This window comes from Balearica regulorum, chromosome 8, assembly GCF_011004875.1.
Source record: "Balearica regulorum gibbericeps isolate bBalReg1 chromosome 8, bBalReg1.pri, whole genome shotgun sequence".
In the NCBI taxonomy this organism is placed as follows: domain Eukaryota; kingdom Metazoa; phylum Chordata; class Aves; order Gruiformes; family Gruidae; genus Balearica; species Balearica regulorum.
In genome coordinates this window covers 25,351,726-25,376,913 of record NC_046191.1, presented here as the reverse complement: position 1 = coordinate 25,376,913, position 25,188 = coordinate 25,351,726, and the positions used below count along the sequence as shown (strand labels likewise).

Genomic DNA, 25,188 nt, shown 5'->3' with positions numbered 1-25,188 from the left:
AGGCTGCCAGCATACAGCCGAGAAACAAGCTTTATCTAACTTCTGTTGCAGTTTTATTGCAGCCTCCTGACCCCCTCATTGCAGTCAGCGAACAAACTTTGAATACTGACACCACCTATCTGAATAATGGATGCTCAGTGCCTAAAATCTGTTTACAGAGCAGCATAAGTTACCCTAAAAAGGTAGAAAAGACGTAAATCTCTGTATAACTAACCACACTTTAATCAAGAAAAAAATAATTATGTGCTAGATCATAGCACAAGACAGGGGGGGCAGGAAAAGGCAGTGAAAATCTTGAACAAAAGGATTTATGTACTCTGAGCATAAAAAAAAAAGGTATTTTACAGAAGATGAAGATGGCTCTGCACCACTCAATGATTTCTCTGTGGGGGCCAAATCCTCTCCTCCGTAAATATGCCCATTTAAGGTTAGTCTTGCAAAGGAAGATGGTCTAAAGCTGCCATATGCAACTCAGAGGATTTGCTCAAATCACTTAACTACCATTTACTGAGAAAGCTTCTACACTACTTTAAAGACCATAAAACAGTATTTGTGCTGTGGCACACACATTTTGATCCAATATTTTGAAAGCAAATGTGATACCTCAAATAATAATATAGCTGTAATAGCTGTCTACAGGAAATCAATCAATAAACCTGTCATATTCAGCAATGGATTCAGCACGCACTCTTCTGTATAGGTTAACTTTGTAAAGCTAGTTAGTGTGAAAAGCGTTAAAACAATTGTCAATGAACATAACTGAGGGAAACAACACAAGGAATAATGTTTTTATTTATGACGGTAAAGTTTCAACGTTCCTTCTGAGATGATATACAAATGTTAATTTTTTTCCCTCTTTTTTAAAGTAATACATTTGATGGAGAAAGTAAATTTCTCTAAAAATTCAGGAAATCACTCTGATTTCTGTACTGCGGAAATAATTAGATGTGAAAAAAGTTTAAAATGTTTATGCAAAACATATCTAGAAAAAGTTCAGCAGCACAAATTTCAAAATTATTATTAAAATACAGTTTACATATAATGTATCACATTATGTAAACATGCAGTTAAAAATGTAAACAATATAGTGATATTTCATCGTATATTGAAATCTAAATATTATTTTACTGGATTAAATCAATGCATCTTCATTTAATACACTGACATAACTAGATATGTAATAGTGTCTGTCCCAGCAGTGATTTGTTAAAGGCTGAAACCTTTCCAAGAATGAATGGATACAATGACTTCCAAAATTTACAGGACATCCTGACATCATCATCATCATGTTGAAGAAGCATCATCAGTGAGTACACTCAAATTAATTCTGTACCTCCACAAAAGCCTCCTGCTGTGATTTCTTCTTCAAAAACATCAGAGAATCCTCTTCCTGCATTTAATTTTGATAGTCGACCATCAATAAACTGAAAAAAAAAAAAGTCAGAGTTTGTTGGCCCTTCTCTTACTATAGAGTGTTATAGTTTGCAGTGCGTACATTATAATGGAATAAGGATGTTCAAGACAATATACAGCTTACGGATAATATATTGCTTTTAGATGGATTTTGCAAAAGCAGTTGCAACTATGAGCAGCAGAGATACCAGAGTATTTTATACATATATCAAGTAAATTATATGTTTTTACAAATAGATTTGTAAAATTTTAGAGTAAATGAAATTACACATCAGTTTGCTCAGAAATATTTTAAATGCTTTTCAAGCTTTTCTTGCTTTTCTAATGGCATAAAAATATATTATTCCCTTACAAATGGTAACTTTGGATTTGCCATGAGAAACAAATAAAAATCACTGAGAGGCTCCCTGCTGTTCTGTTTTTAAATCGTAAGTTTACTTCGTATCACCAACAAAAGAACATAAACAAACCTCGCTATGATATCCCTCTCTGGGTACGCATCAATGGGTCCAAAGTAGAACTACTTGTGCACAGAAAGTACCTTTAGAACAACTGGAAACACTTCACCACACCCAGTTCAAAGAAAGGATAGGCTACAACATCTACTTGAGGTCCACTGAAAGTGTATGTGTTGTACATGAAAAATGACCCTGTAAGGACAGTATGTGAAGGGGAAATAGTAGCAGAACCATCCACCCAGAAACAGCAGAGGAGGGGCTTGGTTTCAGAAATGGTGGTCAAATGGTTGGATGTGTGCAAACAGGCTCGAAAGAGGTTTCACTGAAGCGTATGGGAACATGATGCGTGAAGTCCCAAACCAAAGTGAGGTACAATGGCAAGGAAGACCCCTAAAACCCTGTCCACCTGACCGAGCACAGTTCAGGGTTGACACCACAGTATTTTTAAGTTCCAACACATCTGTTTGCCCTGTTTTTAACCACTAACACTTCTTTAGGTGCACCTACTGATGCAGATTGCAATAGTTGTCCTTACGCAGAGCTTACAGCTGCATGAGCACATGGATTTGTGGATGCCCCATCCCTAGAAGTGTTTAAGACCAGGTTGGATGAGGCTTTGGGCAACGTGGTCTAGTGGGGGGTGTCTCTGCCCACAGCAAGGGGTTGGAACTAGATGATCTTTAAGGTCCCTTCCAACCCAAACCATTCTATGATTCTACGATTTGCATCCACATGTAAGTGTACATGGAAAGACAGAAATTATTCAAATACATCAGAAAAAGTCAAAGATAATAAATGATTAAACCTTTCAGAAGGAATTAATACATTCTTTTAAAGAATTAACAGGCTTCAAAGTAGTACAATGAGCACATTCTTGAAGGTTTAAGATTCTTTCAAGAAGCAACCCCTCTCTCCTTGTTTTGAAAAGGCTAACTCAAGTCCGAGAGATAAGAGTGCGAAAGCAGTTTTCCAGTTGTACACAGTTCATCTTCTAACAAGAATGGTGAGTTATTCACTGGTACTAAGCAGTACATAGAACTAACCAAAAGTAATTATTTGGCTATATCATATTTTACCACAGATTATCCAAACACTGTCAGTGACAATCTGATGCTTGTCAATGAACAGACTAGTGACATGAAACAAATTACTTTCTCAGAGTACAAAAATTCCAGTAGCAAGAATCAGGCAAGCACAAAGATAACTATTTCTTTCTCTTTCTTGTCTACATTCCTTCCTATTTTTCCATTTTACTTCAAACTGGCTTTTTTCCAAATAGGTTGGTTCATGGTCAGACCGCTATGGGATCACTGGATTATTTCACAGTAAGAAAAAAGAGGTAAGAGCATCTTTAGCTACTGCTGTGGAAAAAACCCCAAACAAACCCCAACCAAAAAAACCCCACAACACCTGCCCTTGCCCCATCCCCAGCCTTTGAACTGTAAGACATTATCTCTTTTGAGAAAGTTATGAATTCGTTCCATACTATAAACTAACATAAGATGTATGGCCATATTCATCATTTGGTAAAATTCTATCAACAATCAAAGTCTGAGATACTGACTGAATTTTAGTTTTTAGAGGATCACTCCAACTGAGTATTTAATGTAAATACTGACAAACAGAACTGTTAGCAAAAAGATAGTGGAGACATTATTTAAAGGAAATTATAAGTGTTAGTAGTGGTAGTAGTAGTTATTGCTTTTGAGCAATTTACTGTTAATGGTTGCGCTTAAATTGCTACACGGAAAGAAGAGTGCATGGAAACACACATACACTTCATGGTTTTCTCCTCCCATTTTTCAAACCCACACTCTTTTGAAAAAACTGTGCCTGATATGTCAAGAAATGCATTCACTTTGAGATCCAGAGGGCCCTTGGTTGACTACCACTTTCAATGAAAAACTAGTAATTCCAGTGCTACTCTTGGACTTTAAACTGACTAAAGAGAGAACTACTATAATCGTTAAATAATTTTGAATTCTAAAACCAAAATATAGACCATATCCCCTTCGAAAGATCTTGTTGCACAGGTGATAAAGGGTGGGAGATGAGAGATGATGTTTGTGAGCTAAACTCAATCATTTCTTTAGGCAGGAGTAAAAATTCCAAGTCAATGCACTCAATGTTAAAAAAAAAAAAAAAGCTGGTAGAAGCAAAGAAAACATCATAAATATGATTTCCACACAACAACAGCTTCATAGCTTGCAAGAAGAGAGCTCAACTCAGAAAGCTTGTAAATGAAATTTGAAATTACTAGTAATTTTCAAAGACTTATGATTCTTCAAGTCCTAATCCTGCATTCATTATTTATTTTTCTAGTTGCACTTTCCAGCATTTTAGGAACAAATACCAATAAATGTTGCAGATTACTAATACAATTACAGTATTTAACGATAGTCTAGCTAGTTGTAAGAATGAAATAATATTTTCGCTGGACTCTCATCAGAACTATTTGACAGGCAAGATGCAACTATTAATTGCTTATGTTTGTAGCTTGAAATAAAGATCAGCTACTTTCCATGTTACCCTAATTAAAGGGGAGCCTTTCTAAGGCTCAGAAAAAGCTAACAAATAGATAGCATACATAATAATAACACAAATATCAAAGATGTGGAAAAAAAAAAACCCAGTGAGAAAAGTATACAGTCTAAGAGAACAAACATTTAATCTGAAGAAACACTGTCATATTTAATGAGGAAATTAGAATATTTAATATATAAATAATAGTTATTTTCTTTGTAAGGAAAATATTTTTATATCATTAAATACCCTAACCATTTAAGAACAATGACATCCAGGGTTTTTAAAATTAAATCTATTCAGGACAGAAGACAACTTTAGAAAACGAAAGCCAACAAATTGCAGCAAATTGAACTTCACACATCCCTATAGTTGTGATTGATGTATTTATCGTAAATTATTTCTACGAATTCATGGAAAATGTATGTTTTGCATAAACAGTTTGGTGTTTTCTTTTTCAGAGCAATATAAACAGTCCTTTCAACTTCCAAAAACGTGAAGTCATCAACCTGATTTAAAAGACATCTCCATAATTTAGTAGTCCAAGAGAATGGTTTGAGGCTAAAAGATAATTTAGGCATGGTCCCTGCCAAAAATATCCTGTCTCAATTTTCAGTAAAGACTACGATGCTGAATTAGGGAACAAAAATTCAAGTGTTAATGAAAAGGAGATACAGAAATGGACATTATAATACCCGAGGAATAAAACTTGAGTCAAAAACCCCCTAGATTCACCTCTGTTACATGATTCTAAGGAAACTATCACATATATTTGGCAGTAATTTTTTTTTTTTTTTGTCTATCAAGGCAAAGGAAACACAGTTGAGATGAAGAATAACAGTACCATTACTTAAAAAACAAAGGTTGTGATAAGTGCTGGTCTGTCAGTTTGCCCTTAATTCGATGAGGCTTATAAATAGATTTTTGGGGGGGGGGGAAATAGTAAATGAGTAAATAAAAAGATATAACATATGAGTTATCAAAACACTGGTTCTCACAGATTCTTTGACAATTAATTTTCTAGCTAAGGGAAATGCAATTTATCCATGCCAAAGAAAAGCCTCTTGCATATGCCTGAAAATACTAGTTTAGGTGAAATAAAAGCAGAGTACCTGAACAGTACACCTGAACTCGAGGTTGGATGAGGACTGGCCCCAAAGGGAGATAACAGCTTGTAATGAAAAGTGTCACCGGTCAGGGTATTTAAGAGTAAGCGTTGGGACTGATCCTATTTAGAGGTTAGTTAATGATTTTGGTACAAAAGACTGGTATGTGCCAACACATTTGGGGATACCATTAACAGAAAACACACCAAAATGCAATACAAAGTAAAACCAGATGATGTTGAAGATGAAAATACTCTGAATGGGAGTAACACAAAGAATTCCACAATTTACTGCAACGGTGATTTCCTGATACTTTGGTGAAAAGATACTATAACTTCCAAAATTAAAAGAGTGGGTAAAATAGAGGAATTAACACGTTTTAACGGAGGAGAAAGGTGGAGAAGATTAAAAACCCACAAAGAAAGAAGGACAGAGGGAGGATTTTATGAAATGACACAAATAAAGCTTACTTGTCAGTTATGGCAAAAAGGAATGCCTTTAAAGTACCTATTTTCTGCTTGGTCTAGGTGTAAGGTGGCTTCTAACAACTATTTTCTCCTTAAAAGATTTTCCAGAACAGAATAAAATATGGTTTAGTCTTTTTTGAACACAAAAAACTTTGAAAACAGCTCATTTGTCAGTAGGAAAAACTGGAGAAGATGCAGCTGGGGCTGAGGATTAGCTGAAAAAGTAGGAGTAACCTTCACAACAGAAACTAGAGGAATGAAAAAAAACCCACTACTACTACTACTATTAAACCACACACATCATCAAAATCGTTACTATTTCCTAATCCTCTAAAATATATTATTTCCTTTAGTTGAAATAAAATTAAAACAAGCTATAAACAAACTGTAAACTGATTCTGTTTAATTGAACACATATTAAAATGTAATGGGTAAGTACAGAGCCACACTGACAAGCCCATTCATTTCAGTGGAGTTAAACCTTTTCCTTACAGCTGAAGATCTTGCTTTAGTAGCACTAGTGTGAAAACAATTTAGAAAAATTGCTTGTAGGCAGCTTTCTATGAAGAAAGTTTCTTGCTAGCTTATCACACTGAGATACGCAAAATGTAAACAACAGTGTTTACTCTGTTACTTCTTTCCATTTCAATAATATATGCTGGATATCTCAAAAGGTTTCAGATTTCTTATTGGCTTATGTTTTTATTTACATTTTGTTATTGTATAAAATAAAACACAGTAAAATTAAAGGATCCCATCTATGATCAGTATTTCTTTAACTTTTATACAACTGGAAGAAATATATTTTCACAGGACTTCTACAAACTATCATCCTTGCATAAATCTTTACTTTAGACACCAGCCTCTGATTAACACCAACTGTTTTTTGAAAATTAGAAGATTCTGCATATAATGAATTTCCCTTATCTATCGTGGTAGTATATCTTCAAAGAAGTCCACCAGATCATTTAAACATGAACTCCCATGCCTCAATCATTCCAGATATTTGCAGGCAAATATATACCTTTATGGAGCATCTCATTTCATTCAGATTTTCCTTGATTTTCCTATAAATCTAGTAATAAGTTTCTTAAAACCCTTTTGATGCCATGGGGTCATGTGATGAAAGGGGGAAGAGGACTTACAGAATAAAATCAAAGAAAAAAAATTTATTTCAAAGACTGTAATAAAACTATTACTGAGTTGTGCCAGACATTCAACAATTTGTTCTCTCCGAGTTCAAAATCTGTATTAACAGATCAGCTAGAATGTTCTTCAGGCCACCCCTTTGGCTTGGGTTTGTAACATTCTCTGCATGCACACTTCAAAAAGCCTAGCAATGAAAACTGCAATTACAGTATGAATCCAGTTTTTAAATAAGACGCTATTGAAGTCCAATTTAAGTAAGCACTATGTTGTTTAGGTTCTTTGGTCATGAGCCAAGAGAGCTGAAAATGAAGTTCAACCATCAAGCTGGAAGATCCAAGATTTTTCTTGTTTAGATGAGTTGCTGACTGGCTTTGAAGACCTGCTGCACTGGCTCTGCACCCTGGGGTTATTTTTTGTTGAGTTTGCCCACCACCACTCTTTTTAACTACAACTGAAGATTTAAAAATACAATGAAACCAGGACTTTCTGTACCCAAAGTACTTGTACTTATATTTTATCCCAGAGTTTCATAAGCTGACAAAAGGAAAATGTATTTAAATATGGATATATTTTAAAAGAAAATCATTAAACATGAGTCATTTACCCTCTCATACCTGTTTAAACAGTTGAAGATTAATGGCGGTTTCCAGAAACTGCTTAGTGGTACTGGAACGATGCTTCACAAAACTATTCTCACAGAAAGTTATAGGCTCTCCCTAAAAAATTTAAACAGAAGAAGTTAGATGGTAACTAGAGTTTACAAATAAGCCGATTTACTTAAAATTCTCCATTACAAACTTATTTCTTAATAGTCAAAACATTACAGATTATTCCCTTTCAAGCAATCTCTATAAACATGCATCCAATTAAATAGATGTAGACCACAACAAATAAGCCTAAAATCTTCATACGTTATTTAAATAGTTCTCAAAATACATGTTGCAATTGAACCTCTGCTTTATGAAGTCAGTCTATAAAATACACATTGCAAGGAAAAAGTGGTTTACAGTTAGTTCATGTTATCTTTATAGCACTCATTAAAAATTCCAAAGTGGTTCAAATTTTGAGGAAGAACAGGTCCACTGCTTCAAAGAACTCAACGTGCATTATTGTTCAAGATTACTCTGATTCATTGGCATGCTAAACCAGCAATACTAGTAAACCAAAACTCTGATTCAGCCCAAAAACATGTATCTAGACCAAACTATTTTTATATTTATTCTACCAAAGCATAGGAAAATTGAAAAATTTAACAAGAAGTTATTGAAATACACTATTTTATTTTTACACAAAATAAAAGCTGCAAACTTTTTGCAACATTGTTAGGGAGAAAGTCTGAACAGATAAGATTAACATTTAATACAATAAAATGTATTTCCCGAACATGGGAAAAGCACATAGCCTATAGTTACCAAAAACCTTGCATGAAAACACTTTGATGATAAAAGAAGATAAACAAGTATTCATTGAATACTTATTACTGAAAACAGCACTCATTTAAAAATAAAAGATGCTAATAAGATTTTTTATAAACAATCAAATTGACTCCTATGTTATTCCCTAATTTCACTGAAAATTTGCTATCTTCAGTGTGCAGAGACTACTGGACATTTCTGACGAGCATCCTCTCCAATTCTGTTACTCTTGTCAAAACTTCGTGACAAATAGCTGAAGCTGTTTGACTGAACTGGATAAATAATAGGTACATCAAAGTTTGTGTAGTGATCAAGGAACATGAACTGATTTCGTCATAAAGCCAACAAGCCCCTCACCCAAGTTTACAAAACAAAAATAATTACCAGGTTAGAAACAATTACCAAAAGTCTCAAAGACAGAAAATTTGGAATCCAACAAGATGCCACACCTAAACCTACCACAGAATATTTTACTACCCAAAAGCTACACGTACAGCGCATAAACCAACAGAATAAAAGACACCTCAGCCATTCAAAAGAAAAAGATCAGAGACGGCTGCTATATTGATCTTCACAATAGCTCCAACTGCTAGCCACTTTAAAGACAAATTTATTCATGCCCATGATCACCACAGCTTTCTGCTCCTAACCCTATTTAACTGCACATGCTACTTCATGCATTTTCCTATCATTCTGGCTGACTGTGCAGTTATGTGCTTCCAGAATACCACAAAGCATTTTCTGCTTGTGACCTAGCTGAGTTTGGTGGAACAGCTCTAAACCATTTTCAACTGCTCCTTGCACTTTGTTTTGAAATGATTCAAGTACGATCCAAGGAAACGTTGCAGTAAAAATGCTGTGATACCATTTTAAAATCATATTCTTATTCTATCAAAAGCTTCCCTCTTTTTAAGTCTCTCTTTTAAGAGGTCTAATCCTACTCAGCAAAGTACTTATGTTCATGTTTAACTTGTTTTTACCTTTTACATCCTTACCTCTTTATGGAACCTCTGATTTTAGAAAAGAAATCTCACCGGAAGAGCTGCAGCCTATACATTTACCTACCGTAACCCTTCCCCTTTCACAGGGCAGCTGGAATGCTGTGATACACAAACCCATCTCAGTACAATATGTAGCACTGTGTCGATCAGGAGAAGCACCCAAGTTACTCCACCTACTACTTATCCTGGGAGATAACTGGCAAACACTGTACACAAGCAGGACATGGCTGGATCTGCCAAATAGCTTGAAATGCTTGTGGTACTTTAAATAGCACTGCCTTCCTGACCTACTTTGCATTAGCTATTCTTGAGCTCCTAAAGACTCTTGTCTTAAGAAGATGACCCCAAGCTACTTAGCAAATTCAAAGTGCATCAAAACAAATGGAATAGTCTCCAGTGAGACATGGTGGTACAAGACACACTGTTCCTGAGGGCAGACTCTCTTCTCAGCTCTATCGTTCTCCCAAAAAAAATTCAAGGCAGCAAATTATAACAACTCCTTATTTATAGATATATTTTGTTGTTGCTGTTGTTACACAAAGAAATGATTTCTGGAAATACGGAGGCTTTGTGGGAGCGCAGAACTGACTAGATGATGGCTCATAACATACTATGAAACATTACATTTAGGACCAAAGAGAGAAAATAGTATTTTCAAAATATACTATTTAGAAAAATAAAAACTAAGCTATGCCTCCACTGCCACTTTCCCAATTCTCTTGGGAAAGATGAAAGAGAAAAAGGGGAGGTTATCTCCCAGCAGAAGACAAAACAGGCCTGCTTGCTCTCCCTTTCACATCAGCCTGGGAAGTGAGAGCAGTCAGATAGTTTTACTTGATGGCACTTCTCCCGCCTGAGCCATGTAACAGAATGCCAGGAAATGGTAGTTCGACACACATTTTTAGCGCATGGCTGTAATATTTTCCCAAACACTTTCCTTTAATCGCTGGATGCTTCAGATACTTAGTAAGCACTCATGCCTTGGTGCATCTGTTCCCTTATCAGTACAGTTCAGAGACAGAATAACCAGAGCTATTCCTTAGCTGAAAATTTATTTAGATCTATAAAGAGTTCACATCCAAAAGCTATCTATGTTATTTGAACCTACTGATAGCAAGGTTGCTTTAAACATCTCAGTAGATTTAAAGCTCCTACCTGTTCAGTACATGAAAATGAGAAAATCCGTTGAAACCTGTAGAAATTCCACACGGAAGTTTTCTCAGGGTATCTGCTGTAACTTTACTGAAATTGCATTAAATAGAACAATTAACTCCTAGTTCTTTTATTTGTTCAAGGCTCTGAACAACACTTTTCCAAAAAAAAAACTTTTACAAATTTTCAAGATTATTACTGTAAACACAAAGCCTTTTGAAGTGCTATTTATAAAATAAATAACTGAATCAATATAAAGAAAAATAGCTGTAGAAGTTTTCATACATAAAGCTTATAACATTCTCATTTCTGCAAATACAACCAGGTACCTTTAGAAACCGAGTTTTGGAGGAATGCTCCACTGATATTTAACTACTAGACCATCAAATGGCCCCTGTCATATTGATCTACAACGTACTTTCAAAACAAGTTCGATCAAAACCCAGTGGGGACTCTATACTGAAAAGTAGACAGCTAATACTCAGACCAAACAATCTATGCCCAAACAAGATCTCTGTCCTTTTAACAACAGTTGCTATAGAATTTTCTTCCCCTTTCATAGCTTGCCACACACAGCAGGAATTTCTTACTCTAAGCTACATTCACATTTTAAGTAACCTATTTATGCAGACCTCAATGGAACATGAAAACAGTGAGCTAAAACAGCGCGATCAAACAAAAAATAATCTAGATTAGGAGGGTTGTTTGTGCTTTCTCAAACTAGTGCTATTTAACTTCAACAAGAATTACAAACATTTTAATCCTTTATTTCAGAAAACATTCCTATCTCTCTAGCATGAGATGACTCATATCAACTATTTGTACTATTGCTATAATTAATACTGTTTCTTATGGTAGCTCTCGCTTATTACACAAAGACGATAGGGTAGATAGGCATGGGCATAGCTTCTTCAGTTTTGTATAATTCATTAAAAAAAATAAACACCATTTTGGTTTTGATATTAAAATTCCTCTTTTTAAAATCAAGGAAGTATGAAGCTGAAATTTCATCTGCTGTCATGACATTCAGAGATAAAGGCCAGGGGATAACCGAGTATGACCTATGATTCTACTCAGGAAGGCATCATTTAAAATTACAAATTCTTGCAAAATTTGCACATTTCTTGCAATCCACCCAAAAAAAGGGTTCAGATGTGCTGATATTTCTTGTAGTTACAATTAAACCCTACAACAACTCCTATTAATGCAATATCTATATTCAATAAAGGACTACTACAGTCCTTAAGACAAATTAACCAATATGGTTTTCAACATGTAAAATAAAATTCTTATGGAAATCACAGTAAATAGTCATAACAGATATTTCACAGGGAGGGTTCTGGATTTAAACACAAACTATGTTCTAGCATTTCATTACTCTTTGTTTCTGTACTCTGCTGTACTTTTTATGCCAAACTCTTTGGGGAAGGGTGAACAAGTCAATGCTCATTTCAAGAGATACCTGTCCTCAAAAGGTTTCAGTTTGAAACTCAATTATAAGCACTCATTACTTATACATTCTCAAGTAATTCAGGTGCATTCTGAATATTAAAATATCTTTTTTTCCTAACATAACATTTAATTGTATTATTTTGATTTATTGCATATTGAATACAATACCTGCATCTGTTGGAAAGCCAATGTCACTACTTAAAATAGTGTCAATATTGGCCCAAAGCACTCCAGTTAGCATTCAATTAAAGTGAGGTCTGACAGGTTGTGCTATCTTCAAGCTGGAAGTTATCTCGGCACCCCTGGTGTACTGATGAGACCATGAACTCCTACTGCTGAGCATTCCAGAGCAAGCCATTAGCCTTTGCTCTTCATCTCTTAATTTCTGATGAGTGATGTTACAACCATCATCATTCAAAACAAAGCTATCCTTGGTTTTCTTCTTTTGTTTTAACATCAAGAGCTTTGAGGACTTTTCTCCCAAAAGGGGTGATTTTTTTTTTTCAACAACTTCATCTTTTGTTAGCTAATTCTTGAAGAAAAGTTTGTTTTTCAAAGGTAGAAAATAAGTTACTGTTGCTTATATTCCATAATCTTTTAATAGATGTGTCATAAGACTATTTGTTTACTTGCAATACATTTGAAATGTATTTGTCTTACCATGATGAATTACCTTTTTTAAAAAATAAAAAAATCATTTTTCTTCCTGTGTTTCATTTTTCCTGTATTACCTCCTGATGTTTGCTGCTTAGGAGCAAACAACTTTTCTGCTTTGCTTATTTTCCTGATGATGTGAAAATTAATCTTTATCATGGTGAATACTTTATACTCGTTATTTTTCCGCTCCTACCTCATTTTCTTATCTACTTCTCCCTCTCTAGACATAGATTGGGAATATTGCCTGTTTAAGAATTCTTTGCATCATACAGTGTTTTATTAACTGACCATACAGTCTATGATTAATGGAAAAAAATGTGCTAGTCTTGGCTTTCATCTGCAAGGTTTGCACAAGTACATGTGTAAGGCCCATTCCCTCTAGCCATCACAGAGTTGTTAAAATATTTGACTGCTTTGCTCTTATCTGGTATAAGGAAGGATGCCTAAAAATTACCCATGAAGAATGTGTAAAGTAAAATAGCTAGAAAAAACCAACATTGCACATACATTGATTGACAAAATGACACAAACTGTAATTTTTAATCTAACTCCCACCTATGCATGCAATTCTGAAATATGGAACATGCAATATTATTCCATGAATTCCCACATGCTGGACTACCAAAAGAAAAGAGGAGCAACAAAAGCTCCAAGGCTAAGCTGTGACCACCCAAAGTAAACATAATTTGGATTTGTATATGCATTTACATGATGTAAGAAGCACTTACCTCACTCTGATCATTGCAATGCCTCAGCAGGGTTTGATTCTTGTGATCAAAACTGGTTTTGATCAGTGATGTTGCAGATCGTGCGATGGCTCACACTGCAGCTGCTAGCTGGGTGAGCACAACAATGCACCAACCACTTGCCTTTCTATATTCCAGGGCTCCTTATGGCAAAACAGTTTGAATGACCTCATTGCCACTGCTGGAGAGCCCCCAAGAGTCCATGCGCATTCCCCTGCCATAGAGCATCTTACTCAACGTATCAAAATGGATGGCAGTCCTCTAGGTAAATGAGACCATATACACAAACATTATAATTCACCATTCCACTGATGAAATTTCATTCTGGATTATTTTTCAGTCATTTATCAAATGACAGTAAAGGAATTTTTTCGAACATCCCTGCCTACCATGCATGAACTGGATTAAACTAAAGCAGAAAATGAGCTCCAACTAGTCATGGGTATTCAGTATTCAACACCAGACTAAAATAAGAACTACAATAAAGCTAAAAATGCACGCTGTGTGGATGTCAGGTCCTTAGTACCAACTGTACCATTTTGCTTTACTGATCCACTCCTATTTTGCAATATCTGCTAATGTAAAGTGTAGCATATTACAAAACCACTTTTGGCAGTTATATCAATTTGACCAATTTCTTTAATTCCATATTGCGATTATATCAGAAAATACCAACTATTTCTACTTCTCTTGGAAAATTTTACCAGATCTAGGGGTTTATTATCATTTATTGCACAAAAAAATATGATCACCTTTTTCTATTACTTGTCATATTGCCTGTCTATATTAGAGTAGTCAAATTTTCCATATGGTCTTTTGGAGTCCCATGAACTCCTTTCAAGACCCCTGAAGCTTCCCATTTTCACTTTCACCAATCATTTTTTTTCAATAATTGCTAGACGTTTGTTCAAGACATATTGCTATACCAAGGAGAATCTGTCCTATGCTGAAAACAAACAGTTGCACAGAACGAGTGTTCAGTGTGATGAACAGCGTTTGGAGTGAAGAGAAGTGTTGGATGAGTACAGACACTATCAAAGCTGTTCTTTACTCAAAGTGAATATTAATGACAGTTGTTTCATGTTTCAAGTTAAAATCATACAGAACACACTGTTGCAAGGAAAACAGTTCTCAAACATATTTTTCAACTTACAAGCAATCGATAACTATCCAAATACATTATTTTATTTTTCATCAGGATGTTTGTGATCCTAAAAATTGTCCCCCAAAACCTCTCAGTTCTTGATTCTGAAACTATGACAAGCTTATTTATAGCAAAAGTATTTGAAATCTATATAGAAAATATTCTCATTTAAGTATATCCCCTACAAATTTTCCACATAAACACTACTTGTGCTCCTGACAGAATGTAAATAAAGTTCATAGCTGAGGTTTAGATTTCCTTATTAGATCTAGCACCACAGACTCCAAAACAAAGGGTAGTATTTTCTTTGCAATAACAACTCACAAATTTTGAGACTCCTGACAAATGGTCCTAATACAGTCAAATTTGATTTGATTTTTTTGAACTTCCCAATTCACAACACATTAAACTGAGTTCAAAAGGCACATGTAAAATGAGCTAAACAATCAGGGGACATCTCCTCTTAGTTTCTACTTATCCAGAGCAAATTCAGCTTCTAATAATTTTTTTCCTATCACAACAAAAAGTCTGTCAAATGCTAAATTAGTTAAAACTATGTGAACACAGCTCAAAATAACTTGTACACTTTTTTAAAAAAAAATATGCTTTGTCTTTGGACAAGTTGATGCCAATCCAAGATATGCTGCTATTTGCCAGCAGATTTCTGCCTGTTAAGATATTCTGAAATAACGTATCAAAAAAAAAAAAATAAACCACGAGGCTACAATGGTTTCATAAATATCTTCTCTTACGGGGAATCAGTGGAGTCAAAAAGAAAAAAAAAAAGCAAAGGAAAATAATGCAGAAAGACAGACTGCAAAGGTCACTTTGACAAATGTTTGCCAGTTGAAATGATGCGTAGTGCACTACGTCCAGTACAGCGCAAATGTAAAAATCTCAGATATGCCAAAAGATAAACTGAAATAAAATGTAAATCAGGTACCTGGAGAGCTCATTTCAATGGAGATGCTAACCAGAACGCTAAGCAACTTGTACATTCAGTTCAACAAACTTACCAAAACAAAGGACTGAATGGAGCCTGTTTCTGATCAGAACAGAAGTAAGGACATCAACCAGACTGACATCATTCTGTTTGCATATATCGAATGTACATTAAGACACTTTTTGACATAACAGCTCGTACTGCAAGCTGCTATGAGTTGACACGGACCAGTGTCCTCACCTTTAGACTAAGGGACAAATTAGATAACGCCTCCTGAAGCAATGTCAGGTAATGCCACTATGGAATAAACACAACTATCTGTTTTGTTGAAATTATCTGTTTTAACGAAACTAGTGCTGTGTGGAACTCTAGCGATTTTGAAAACGGCTACAGTCATTTCAATACAGTACGCAAACTGGCTTTCCATATCATATGAAAACTATAATGACTGCTAAACACAAATACTTGAGCTAAACATTACTTCATTTCTGCATGGGTTACTTTTCATCTCAATAACAATGGACGTCAGTGACACAGACAGCTAGTGTGTATAACGCTCACGGCCAGAAAGACTACCTGTAAGAGAACCACTTGAGTAGAAGGAAGACCGTGCCATACTGTATTTTAATGTTTCGTCCAGGAAAAGGCCTCATCTGGAATTAATAACTATCCTATCCATTTCCACCAAGGAATACCACATAGTTCCTTACCCAACAACAGAATGCACCGCCCTCCTCACCACCAAACATCCATCCATGCACCCGCACACCCACTAGTTTTACAAACTTGATGCCTCAAGCAAGGACGATTTTCTCCTGTCAAATCTCAGTATTTATCTGAATCCATCAGACCACCAAACATCATATCCTCAAGACCTGATTTAGCCATTGTCACCTCAATGCATTTTATCAAATGGAATTACTATCAGTAGTTTGCAAGTATCATACAAAAAGAATCTGGACTGACAGATTAAATGAATCTCTAAGTTGTTTCTGATAAATGATTTTATCTGCCATCCTCATAAACCAGAAAGTATGAAAGTCAATAACACATTAATCTACTGAGTACCAGCAAAACACCAGAAATACAAATTCTGAAGTTCTGATGGGATGAAATGGGTTTTCATTTCTCCTAACTTCTCAGTGGAATTAAGATAAGCGTGTAATAAAGAGATGCATGTTTTACTCATATCTGGCTTCAGTGAGGAAATAAAAAGCTTCTGGCCTCAAGCACAGCAAAGTCTCTAGGTCAGTCCAGTGAAAAATGATGGAGTTTGAAAGGCACAGCCTCTTCAGTTTTTCACCACATTAAACCAGGTGAACTGTGTGTAAGTAGTTTCATTAATACAATCTGATTTTATACTAAATAAATTATAAAAGTGATACAAATAAGAAAATAGCTGACTTTGGGTAAGTATTTATTTTTCAGTACAACTCACCGTCAGGAGGTGGTAGTGTCTTCTAAATTGCCAATGTATCCTTAGCATAGAGTAAGATTTAAAACATTTTCTTTGAAATGTTTCAGACTGGGATAAAACATTCTATATTTCCCTTGCAAAGAATGAGACTGTGCTCTTATAAATTAAGGAAAAAAAGAAGTAAAGAAGCAGCCTTACTGGTTTGTATCTTAGTGCATCTCTGTAGGATCCAAACAGTGCTGCCTGTGCCCGAAGAAAGGCCTTGGCTACTCCGTCACCCGTAGCTGTAGACTGCTTTTTCAGTTTATTTTTCAAGGCCGAGACCTGCACGACAGAGTGGAACAGTTAAATTAACACCTCAGAAATTGGTACAGCGAGGTATGAACCCAATCAGCAGGCAAACCATGGTGTCTACAGGTCAGCCAAAAATTCATCCTCCTCCTTGATAGCTTATCTTTTTAACTGCAAAGAGCACCTGCTGGTCTGCTAATTGAAATGAAAGCAGGGGATGGTGGTAGAGTGCTAATGCAAATTGGTTTATGCTCTCTTTTTTTCCCAAGGCCTCTTGACATAAATAAGCTTAATTATTTTACAGTAAACTGCATGCAAGCCACTTTTCTGCAGATTTTTTTTTTCCAATAATAACATGCACCTACTTGTTTTGAATGAAGACAGTGGACATTTTTTATTTATGTTATGAAGGCTTATTTTTAAGGACTCTTAGTGGTCACTTACTATTCAGTTTTAGGGATTTTTTTTTTTAAGTCAAATTAGTATCTTACGTCATATCTCATGCACCATGGGAGTAGCTGCTACTACTGTCAAATAGTTGTGGAAGGTTTGTGTAAATTCAGTGATACATTGTCTTTAGAATTGTCCTAGAAGATAAAACATGTGAAAGGGAAAAAAAAAAAGAAAAAAAAACCACAACTTACAAGGCACTTGTAGTTTTAAAAAAAATAAATCTTATTTAAGTGCTTCACTTGTTTGTTTGTTTGTTTTAAGGCGGTCTGTCTTATTTTACTTGGCAAACAGCAATCACTGATTACACAGAATTGGAAAAAAATGAGAAATATTAATTTAGATGACCTTTACTTGGAAATATTTTGGAGAAAAATCATATAATTATGGAATTATTACAGTATTCTTTAAAGATATGTAGAATTACACCCTGTTATAGTCTATAGTCTAATTTTTGACATGAAGGATATCTGGAGAAGTCAGTCAACTCCAGCTATGTTGAATACATGTTTCTACATCCCTCTGTATTGCAATATACCAAATAAAGTAATACTTAAGTCACTATACAAAGTAACATTTAGAATAACTCTTTAAACAGAAGACTATAAACACAAACTATCACCAAAACAGCTTTCATTCTTTTAGAAATATATGCAAGAATGAGTATCTTTTTGTTTCTTTATGCAACCAGTCCTGACTGCTCTTGTAGATGATGATTGTAATTGAAGTGTCAACCTAATTAACAACTAAACTTTGAATAATGCTAATGAGAACTGAACATGGCATCAGAGAAAAGACCAGCTCTACAGGTGATAAACCTTCACAGTAGTGACATTTTCCAGTGTAAAGTCACAGTTACTGTGATCTGATCAAAGAGAGAGACCCCCATTGGGTCCAATTATAACTATAGTTTTGAAAAAAAAATTATTGAGTTATGATGTTCATAATCTATGCAGAAAGGCCTTTACAGTATAGGTCTTTTCCCCATAGCTGTGATCTTTTCAATTTATATCCAAGCTCCATAGATCTAGATAAAAGTTTAGAGCCTGATTCGTTTAGCCCATGGAAAGCATAGACCAAGGCTCATTTACATTTTTCCTTATACCTTAAAAGAAAAAGAAAAAAAAAAGTACAAGTCTGAGTACAAAAACCAGTTAAGCATTTCAAGGTTGAAAAAAACATATGCATGTCTTGGTTTTGGTTTGGTTTTTTGTTTTGGGGTTTTTTTTTTTGTTCTGTACTGTATGATTATTTTAAAGTTATTAAACATAAGGTATATTTAATTCCGGGGAAAATAAATGTGTATATCCTTTGTATAAGGGAAATCTGCCTATCAACGTTAGCTCAGTTTTACTAAAACAAAAGCAGTAACATGAGGTTAAAAAAAAGAACTGTCAACCTTAAAATGTTGTCTCTGTCATGACGGTCAAAACATCTTCTAAATATAAAGGAGGGAAAAGGTAGAAAATTCCCTACATTGTTTTAAATCTACATTTTTCTAAATTATACCTCGTGTGTTTGGGGAAATTATGGCAGATGGTGAGACAGATTAAGAGAAGAAAGGGGGTAGAAATGATGTAGAGCAGAGGAACTATAGGACAAAGTGGGGGATGTGAAATAAAATGGTATTTTCTGATTTTCTCAGTTCTGGCAGGCCCTATGTACCTTAACATACATTGATAAAAAGGATACTTTAGGCAAAAACATGTTAAAAAGAACAATAGAAAGCAACGAATCTCCCGCTTCATTGCAGCATTGATATGTTATTAGTGCAACAATATTAAGAACATCCCAGTGGGCTGGCAGTTGGAAAGCGGGTTCTCCAGCACAAAAGTATGTCAGATGCACATTTTATGCTGCCATCCTGGAGGGAATTCTAGCCTCAAAAAGGCTAGGCTGGAGTTCAAAGAAAGTTTCTCCAACTTCTGCTGCTCTCAGGAGGCAATGCTAAAAGGCAGGAAGAGCTCTATTAGATTTTTCTGCAGAAGTACTAGTAGCACAGTGCTCTTAAAAAAAAGCCTGCAGAGATAGTGTGGGCCACAAACCTGATTTCCCAATCGTCACAACTAGAGTCCTGGCTAAAGCACTTCTGAAGCACCCTTGAGATCTGCGTAGGTTTCCTTCAAGCTGAGGTCAGCAAACATGCATGCAGAAGGACAGTGCTTTCTCAGGGCTTATCCCACCACCGAGTGACAGCAAATCCAAGCTGTGCATTTGGGTAGGTTGCCAGCAAGTTCTCCCAGTTCCACAGTTTAATCAAAGATAGAGCGATAAAGTAGTTACTACAGTCAATACAGTAGGTACAGATAAGAGACTGGGTGCTTTGAACTACTTAGAAGGACTTGGTGCACAGCAGGATTGGGATTGCTTAAATCCATGAACCAAGGAAGTGTGAGACCCCTTTGGGTGACAACATTAATAGCTTTTAAAATTTAAAACAAAATACACAGTTCTGGGAGCAAGAAAAAAAAATACCAAGCAGCATCTTTATCAAAATCTTTTACTCAGACATGCTTTAATCCATCTACAATTAAGACTGCCAAACTTTTTTTTCCCCTTCTTTGCATGTCTTCAGCAGAAATAGCCTTTTACAAAGTTTAAAAATAAAGAACTGCAAACAAACAAACCACAGGGGTTAGAACACTGTTAAAATTTATTTCTGGAAGACACCAGTGATGCTTTTCAGAAACAGTATTATTAATTTACACTAGAAGCAAACTGGTTTTATCTTCACCTAGCAACAGCTTCTCATAGGAAGGTGACTTCACTGAACTGCTAAACACTACCAATGAAGAGCAATCACAGCTTCAGGAAGGTTTAAATCAATAAAATAGTTTTTCAGAGATTTAGAAAGTCACAAGATTGATATGCGATTTTTCTTTCATTTGTAAGTAAGAATATCTAAAATGTAGAAACATATTGTGTTGGTCATTAAAAAAAAGCCTTATTTTTTAAAATAGTCACTCTGTCCTTTCTAAGATTCCTAAAATATAACTATCCGATCAAAACCAAAGCATGACTAATATCTTTTCAATATCCATGCGAACAGAAGAATAGAACTGCACATAGAGTTAAAAAATAAAGTAATAAAATCATATAACTATTAATCAAAGCCTTTGCTCCTGCAAAAACTTAAGCATGCATATAAATTTAAGCACATATAGAAGTATTCAAAACGTTTGTCGCCTGAGAAATGCAGAACCATGCACTGGGGTTCCCAGTGACTAGAGATCTCTGAAAAAAAAGATATCCAGGTATTTCTCTGGTATCAGTGACAGTTGTTATGCTTTAAACTGTTTTTTGATGTTCCCCATCAGATCATGTCTCTATAAAACTAAGCCCACTCTCAGCAGTGAGAAAGTGAGAGAAGATGGCAGAGAAGACAAAACAAAAACCTTACAACAAAATGGAATCTGATAGGATTTTCAGTATTGTTAATGAAAGGGCTCCTACATATTTGATATTATCTACACACATAGGATTTAGGCATCTCAGATAGCACTCCAGCATTTCATCACAAAAACTCGTTTAGACGAAAACAACTACTTAAATGCAAATGTTTTCAAAACTAGTTGTACTTCTCAATCTCATGTTGTAGCTTCTAAAACTATGTCGAGGTTCAACAGAATCTTAACTCTAGGAATTTAGTCAAAATAAATAGTTGCCTCATAACACTGCAAAAAAATATTTTTGGCTATTTTCCGATGGGAAAACATAATCAATTATGATATTTAAATTTTCTAAAAAATCTTTTTAGTTGCGCTGTTACATGTTGATCGTTACTTCTATACAATGCCATTAATCATATTTTCAGAAATAATTTACACTCCCAGTAATGGTTTTATAAAGTAACTGTTTAATTTTCTACGTGACTTACAGCCTACTTCTCAAATCCTACTTTTAGAACAGTAATGTTCATACGCTCAATTTATGGTGTTAAAATCCTGTGACTTTAGGAATCCCAAAACTAAAACTCCAAATACCCGTTTAGATTCCGTACCGCATCGTAGTGTGTAGGCAGCACACGCTGCAAAGGCTACACATCTTTCAACAGCTCTGTAGATTTTACAGTTAACAATATTTAACAACCACAGAAGATGCTAAAAAGCTATGAAGCCTATTGTTTTCTGAAGATCATATTTTAAAAAGTTCTGCTTAATTTATGAAGAAGTTGGTAAGACTTGGTTGCTAAACACAACACCCTCAATTCTCCAAGTTGTTTTTGAAAGTCTTCAAATTTGAGCAAAGGACTAGTCTTTTTGTCAGAGTTAACTGCAAGCAGGTATTGCAGGATCAGGCCCAAAGTTCATAAATTTGTGTCTACAGTCTCCGCTAATTTATATACATCACAAATGTTCTTTGTCTACCGTCTTACGTTATTAAAGTGGTGATCTAAGTATTATTGTATTAGGAAATTTACTCCCACAGGAGTAGCTATTTTCTTTTTTTTTTTAATTAAAAAATAATAGACAAATTCACAGTGAAATGATGAAATTTAAAAACGAGTGTTCTCGTCAGAAGAGAGGAAAAAGAGGGGGTTTTCCCCCTCTAAGAAAACAAAGGATTCCTGAAAGTCTTGCAATGATTTATTTTTCCAATTTTAAATACCTTAGGAGTAGCGGAACTGCTACTGGCATGGTAGTATTTCTAACAGTCAATAAATCTAAAATATTATGTGTGAATATTGGAATGAAGCCATTAAGAAGATTACAGCACGCAACGCAGCAGAGGGTCCACATGAAAAAAGGACTGGTAATTCAGGACAACTGTGACCACTGACCTTTGCACAGTCAAGACCACTGGTCACTCTGACAGAATAATAGAGTTCACATGCATAGAAAGTCATCTAGCCTGTAACTATAATTTAAATGCTTAAGTGAATGATTTAAAAATGCCTTTAAATCTCAGTTAATTTATTATACAGTTTATTAGACAATGCCATATAATAATGTTTTTCAATCTTAAATTTATCATGGAAAAATGCACCATCAGGGCATTTTAATAGACATATTACTTATACATGGGTGAACTATTAAATATCTACAGATACTTAATATACAGATTAATATATACAGATTAAATATCTACAGAACATCATCAGGCTTATTGATCACGAAAATAATTACTCAATTTCCTTCGGACAAAGAAACAGTTTTAGAAAACTCTTTCAAAATATTGCATTCTTTTGTTAGGCTGTTAATCAGCCTGGAATCAATTTTTGAAAGGGATAGTAAGACTATAGCTTCTTTTATATTTTCAGTTCTTCATTCTATTTTAACACTCCTCAGAGGTACTCATTATATTTTTTCATCAGAAGTTTTACTACCTTTGTATGTATGCTTATGAAGTTTATTTATATAGGTTAAAATGCTTCACATATGTATCTTTGACATTTGCTTTAATGTTTTAAGTCTAACTTACCATTTAACTCTACACTCCTATGTTTTATACTTTTTAACTGAGACATTAGCAGTTGCGTGCCTCTCATGAATACTAAAGAAGGACAAACATTTTGTCATTTTATGAGTCAAACACGGACATTGTCTGTGCCTTTTGTTTCCAGGTTTTCCAACTATAAACGTATATGTTTTCCATTAAATTCTTTGAATTAAAGTGCTTTGCAGATTAAAGTAGAGGAAGAGATGGGAATATTCAAATTAAAAGCCTCATTATAAAATCCTCAAATTCTGCAAGTATATTTTGCATAAAACATAGCTGTTCTGTTTTGTTCTGTATTAGTTACGGAATGAAATATTTTAAGTCTACTGTATAGTCTGTACACTTGGATAACCTTCATTAACATTAATAATAGTAACATGCATATATCCTGGGGGAGAATATACTTCTAAAAGTATGAAGATCTGTATCCCTATTTTCTTCATGCTAGCCTACTCATTTAGAGATCACTTTGATATGCATCTGTAAAACACATGAGAAGTCCCTCTCATTGTACAAATATCCATTTTTACTGTTCGAAGGACCTCCAGCTACAACTCCCGTATCTTATGGAAGAAGATGCCTAATTCTCAATTCTATATCTAGCTATTATTTGACAAGAGGCATGTACCTCCATGACATTATAACCTCAACCTTACTCACTGTATGCAAGGTCAGTTAAAATTACTGATGCACCAGAAAATTACTCTTTTTCCTTAACTTGTTATACTCTTGAATTATAGAGTACAGTCAAAATTACTGTATATATATGTATGTGTTTGTGTGTGTATACTTTTTCATACACTAACGTAAAATCACAAAACATCAGAATAATTTTTATATAGTTTTTTTACATTTCTGAACTATAGTTGATACTGAGTCAAAAGAAAGACCGACCAGATGATCTATAAAAAGTCTAGATTTTAACATCATTAAAATCAAAGGGAACTGACATTAATATAATGATCAAGAGTTTGACTTCCATTGTATAAAATATATACGAATTACTAACAAAACCAAAAGATGTAGTATGTCACTACAACGCCTTACTTTGATTAAGAGAGTTTATTTTTATGATTTACAATTTCAGGAAATGTAGCTCTTTGATTTCAGATTTTGATATAAAATTCTTTGTGCTGACAACCCTTTGTGATAGCTTGAGTATCTACAACTAAATAATCAAAACAGTGGTTTCACAATTATATCCTTTTAGAGCTCTATTGGGAAAAACAAGGTAAGTGAATTTTGTGACTATTTAAAATGATATACAGAATATGTTCCCCTACAGGCAATAGGAAAAAAAAAGGGGGGGGGGGACGGGGGGACACCCCCTCTGCAAGATCAAAGTCCAGAAAGAACTGGCACTTAATTTATCATCCTTTACAGACAAAAGACAGTTTTCGTCATTTCAAAAGGATCAGATGTCTTTCATGACAAACTGGGTTTGCAGTTTAATTTACAAATAGAATTCTAAGTAAGCAGTCTTTGCTCTGCCAAAACAAATGACAAACAGTATAGGTTCTTATTCACGCAGCCCTCAGCAGGATAGAAGAGATTAAAATAAAACTGAAATAATTTAGAGAAAACAAATAAATGTTTCAGAAAGTTGAAGAAGATCAAAGCCTGAATTTTCTGACCCCAACTGTACAAGCATTTCTTATTATATTGACCAGTGCCATCAGATCATTAATTAAAAGGAAAGCGCTGGCAGGTGGCAGGGAAGCAGAAGCCGATAATTGGCCCCCTTCTTCTTTTTGCCTTCAAAAACTCTCTCGTTCTTTTGCAAGACATGCCACTAGGCAGACAGAAATGCCTACTTTGTAATATAATGATTAAGATGAGATGAAGAGACTCTTGCGTTTAAAGCAGCTATGCCTAATGAATGCAGCTAGCTTTATAATTATGATCCTACTTTTACAATAAGGAATATGATGTTCCATTCAACATCTCCTCAACTGTCAAAAAGGT

At 34.8% G+C, this 25,188-nt stretch overlaps 1 protein-coding gene across 5 annotated transcripts in view; it reads right to left on the bottom strand.

Moving 5' to 3' along the window:
- Window positions 1-25,188, bottom strand: part of DENND1B (DENN domain containing 1B) — a 161,443-nt gene that overhangs the window by 30,020 nt on the left and 106,235 nt on the right. For all 5 annotated transcript variants that reach the window (XR_012836571.1, XM_075760165.1, XM_075760164.1 and 2 more), the window contains 3 exons: window positions 17,242-17,367; window positions 7,731-7,832; window positions 1,334-1,424 (listed from right to left, as the gene is read on the bottom strand). Coding sequence is in view for 4 of the 5 variants with exons in the window: in XM_075760165.1 (XP_075616280.1) it covers window positions 1,334-1,424; window positions 7,731-7,832; window positions 17,242-17,367 (319 nt within the window). In the remaining variant the exon portion in view is untranslated. The remainder of the gene's footprint in view (window positions 1-1,333; window positions 1,425-7,730; window positions 7,833-17,241; window positions 17,368-25,188) is intronic.